Here is a 4,910-nt window from a genome sequence, read left to right as displayed (position 1 = left end):
ATATATACATATATATATATATATATACATATATATAAGTTGTTGCTTGTATTCAAATCCAAGGTGATTTGACCAAGTATTTTCGTATTTTAATTGGATTATATCGAAGATGAACTTTAAGGCCATATCATTTTGCTTTATTCATGAATGTTCTTAATTGACATTTGCAAGAGGAGATACCTTGGTGTATGATTTTGCTAATGATATTCTTCTTATTGTTAAGACTAGAGAGGTAGTTGTAGGAAAATTTAATTATAAAGGTCAACTTTAGAGTCTAAAGGTTTTTATTTGAGTAGATCAAAAATCAAATACATGGAATATAACTTTAGTATTAATAGATCTAGTGGTGTGATTGTGGCATTTATATGCAGACAACTATATAGAAAAAGCCAAGAGAGGAGAACACTAGTACTAGTAAAACATAACTCGATTCAAAACTTAGAATATCAACATCCAAACAAATTTCAAAACAAATGGAAGCCAAACAAACGAAAACAAAATTAAAAATAAAAACAACTACCCTCAGAACAACCGACTAGCGGTTTTCTCACATGCAACGAAATAGTATGTAATATAAAAGATGTGTTAAAGGGCATGCAAACCAATGGTCCACCACAGCTACAAGGGCCAACGTCCACCAAAACTCCTCTGGCAAATGCTACCAAATCAGCCAACAAACTCCTCCAATAGCTCAAGAAGAAAGATACAAGTGGAGTGGAACTTGCGGAGAGAAGAAGGAGATAAGAAGCCCAAGACAAAATTGTAGAGAGGAAGAGAAGATTAGACAAGCTTGCAAGCCTTCCAAAGAAGAAACCCTCAAGTTTTTTTTAGAGAACTTAGCTTAATAATCAACAACCTTTCATGCAGCAAAACACTTCATAGTTATAGGAGAATAGGGGCAGCCAAACAGCCAAAAACCACCTCCAATCGATCCAATCAGAACAAGGGAAATGGAAGGCCAGCAAGCGGTCCAGAAGCAGCAACCGAAGAGCCAAAAGGAGGACAGGAACGGGCGGCTAGGGGAACCGGAACAGACAGCTTGGGGAACTGGAACAGGCGGCCACAAGGGAGAAGAACCAGCCATGGGAAGAGGAGCTAGGCGGGGAAAAACGAAGGGCCACAGAGAAGGGGAAAGGGCAAGAATCCACTCCACATAATGAGCTAAAAAGTAGGAGAACTTCCCATAGTAATGAGCTGAAAAAACAGCAGCTCAAACATTAATGAGCTGGAACATAGTAGCCCCCAAAAACACAGCAAAACCCGAGCAGTTAAGCCCAAACCGAGAAGCAACCAGCAGCCCAAGAACCAAGGAACCAAAATAGCTAGCACACCCAAAGTTTGCCAAGCATAAGCACAACCTACTCATGATCATTGGATGTCTTCCATCATAGGGTAGCATAAAAAAAAACTATAGCATTCAAATTACAAACTAAAACAAAAAAAATTGAAATTTTCATGCATCACATTTGGTGATCAAGTCAGTAAAAAGAGTGCAAATTTTAGATATCTCGAGTCTATTGCTCAAAGCGATAGAGAAATAGTTGGGGATATTATTAGTATAATTCAAGTTGGATGGTTGAAGTAGAGGAATGCATCGAGCCTGTCGTGTGATAGGAAAGTATCCCTCAAACTTAAGGGAAAATTTTATAAGATAGTGGTGAGATCTGCAAAGTCTTATGATGCATAATGTTGGCCATTAAAAGAGAAGCATAAAATTAAGATTAGTGTTGTAAAGATGAGGATGCTCAAGTGGATGAAGAGAGTTATAAGCATCTTGTTTGAAACTCACCTACCTATCTCTCACCTGTCTTGATATTAGGTTCCCTGCCAGTGTTGTAAGTAAATATATAAACAATTCTACTAAATATCACATGAAAGTTAACCCATTCTATGGTACTTCAAGATAAGATAAAAAAAATATTTGCCATACAAAAAGTCATCTATCAAGGAAATTAAAAGTTTCATATATGATTATTGGGTTGAAGATGCATAGGATCGAAGATCCACCGCTGGCTATTCTATTTATGTGTGAGCAATCTTTGTAACATAGAGAAGAAACGATATGTTCTTTCAAGCAGTGTTGAAGATAAATATGTGATAGTGGAATTTGATATTTGTGAGTGGATGTGATTAAAAATATTATTAGAAGAGCAAATCTATTAAGTAGACAAAATCTCTAATACTGTACTGTGACAACCAAACTGTTACAAATATTTCACCAACATCTTGTCCGCCATGACATAACAAACACATTGAGATAGACTAATATTTCATCTAAAACATAAGAATTGGACTAAATTATATTATAATGAACTCTCTAACTAAAAATATCCTTACTAATTGATCTTTACTGAAAATTAGATTTGATAACCAAATTAACAAGTTGGGGATGATCAACATATGCAAACCCAACTTGAGGGTAAGTGTATTAATAACTCTTAATTCATGACCAAGAATTTTTTATCTATAATAATACAACAATTCCTGGATGGCAGTTTTTCATCGCAATAATCAAACAATCTGTGGTCAATAGGTTGCCAACCCTGACATTCTAGCTATCCATGGTGATAATAGCATTTCATATACAATAATTCAATAATCCATGAAACATCAACATTCAATTTTTGTTGTATAGTAATTATGGATTTCAAATTTTAAGACTGATTTTTAGCTTTTTTTTTTCTAGACTGCTGTTTCCCAATCTATTTATGTGCAATTTCTTATTTTTTTAAACAACAATTAAATAAAATTCAGTGATAAAAAATTTTCAAGACCTGTACATGATCATGATTAGATTTTATACTGATGTTGGAAGTGTCTTTTTGTTTGCCGAGGCAGAGCAACAAAAAATCAGCCTTTTGTTATATCGTGCCATTAAGAAATCCCAAGTCAAATAATCTCAAGAATTTAATTTGACGGTTATTTAGCAATGACTACTAATTGAATTACTGAGTTGATTTGTTTCAGGGTGCTGTTAGGGGGAAGATTTGTACTTGTAATAACCAGTGGATTTGACTGAATGTTCATTCCATTTTTTACTATTAAACAACAACAACACAAACAACAATAACAACATCAAGCCTTTGTCCCACTACGTGGGGTTGGCTACATGAATCCTTTTTTGCCATTGCGTCATGTTAAAAGTCAAATTATCATTTAAATCTAATAAAGAAAGATCATTTCTAATATTTTCTAACCAAGTCTTTTTAGGTCTACCTCTACCTTTCTTAACATAAGTCAAATATAATACCTCAACTTTCCTAACCGGGTCATCGAAAGGCCTCATGTGACCAAACCATCTAAGGCGACTCTCTCTATTATTATCTTCCACTAGAGCTACTCCAACCTTTTCGCGTATATGCTCATTTCGTATCCCATCTCTAAGGGTAAAGCCACTCATCCACCTAAGCATCCTCATCTTTGCAACACTTAACATAGTATTATGCTTCTCTTTTAATGGCTAACATTCGACACCATAAAGCATTGCAGGTCTCACCACCATCTTATAGAATTTTCCCTCAAGTTTGAGGGGGACCTTTCCATCGCACAACAAGCCTGATGCAATATCATCTAGGGGGTGTAAACGAGTCGAGTCGAGTATTTGCCTTATCAAGCCTGGCTCTTTTAATCCTTAATGAGCTCGAGCTCGAGCTCGATTAGTGGGCTCGAGATCGACTCGTTTAGAAAATATTAAGCTCGAGCTCGACTCGAAAGCTCAAGCTCGTTTGATATTATAAAAAAAATAAGCTGTCAAATATTATAAAAAAATAATATTATAAATAATAAGTAGCTTGATAAGCTTTCGAGTCGAGTCGAGTCGGGTTGAGCTCGAACTCGAACTTGTTTATCATACGAGCTCGAGCTCGAAGCTCGATGAGCTTGAGCTCGGCTCGCGAGCTCGTAAACGAGTCGAGTTCGAGCCGGCTCGGCTCACTTACACCCCTAATATCATCTTCATCATGATCATTGGCCTTATAACTGTGGTTAGCTTCATGACAACTGACTCTGTGTTTCTGCTGATTTCTGTATAAGATGTTAAATACATTTGCATAATTTATATAAAACATCATGAAATAAATTGGCTTTTCATTGACATTATTAAAATTTTCTTCGCCTTATAACTGTATTGATGTATGTCAATGATGAATTTTTTCAATTGATGGCATAAAACTGGATGCATAATACATGTTATGATGTTAACTAGCTTTCATGTTCTTACAGAACGAGGATAGAGCCCTTTGGAAACTTGGAACACTGCCACCCGGCTTGTTGACATTCTATAAGCTTACACATCCACTGAACAAATCTTGGCATGTTCTTGGTTTAGGTTACAATCCCAGCATTGATCGTTCTGAGATAGAAAATGCTGCTGTCATACATTATAATGGTAACATGAAGCCTTGGTTGGAGCTGGCAATGACCAAATACAGACCTTACTGGACCAGATATATCAACTATGATCACTCTTACATTCGAAACTGCAAGTTGAGAACATAATTGAAGCTGAACAAAGGCATGATTCCTCCCTACTCTCACTTTCTTCCTCTTCATTTGCCTCACAAGAGAATTTTTTACGCTGTGCCACCTTTTTTACATCTCCATTCTTTGCTAATTTTTGCTAGGTTTTTATCTTTTTTCTTATCATCCTACTTCTCCCTTCCATGTAGATCTTTCATCTTCACATTGACATCTGCTTTGTTTGATGCACTTTAGCATGTAGAACATAAGAATCACTTACAACTGAGGTATACATGTAATTGGTGAATTACATGTTCATCCTAATAATTATAAAAAAAAATGAGAAATTGTTATTTCATTTAATTATTTTGTAAAAATATAATGCTGATTGTGATGATGTTATTGAAATATTAGTATGTTCTCTTCAAGTTTCTTGTGTTTGATGACATTGT

The 4,910-nt window shown here is 35.5% G+C and overlaps 1 protein-coding gene across 1 annotated transcript in view; it reads left to right on the top strand.

Moving 5' to 3' along the window:
- Positions 1-4,622, top strand: part of LOC110107693 (polygalacturonate 4-alpha-galacturonosyltransferase) — a 22,138-nt gene extending 17,516 nt beyond the window's left edge. Inside the window, exon 7 of the mRNA XM_020838029.2 lies at positions 4,222-4,622. Within this exon, the coding sequence (XP_020693688.1) occupies positions 4,222-4,497 (276 nt within the window). The 3' untranslated portion in view covers positions 4,498-4,622. The remainder of the gene's footprint in view (positions 1-4,221) is intronic.
- Positions 4,623-4,910: the final 288 nt, after the last annotated feature.

The sequence above is a fragment of the Dendrobium catenatum genome, unplaced genomic scaffold (assembly GCF_001605985.2).
Source record: "Dendrobium catenatum unplaced genomic scaffold, ASM160598v2 fragScaff_scaffold_1022, whole genome shotgun sequence".
NCBI classification, from domain to species: Eukaryota; Viridiplantae; Streptophyta; class Magnoliopsida; order Asparagales; family Orchidaceae; genus Dendrobium; species Dendrobium catenatum.
This window is presented reverse-complemented; position numbering and strand designations above follow the sequence as displayed.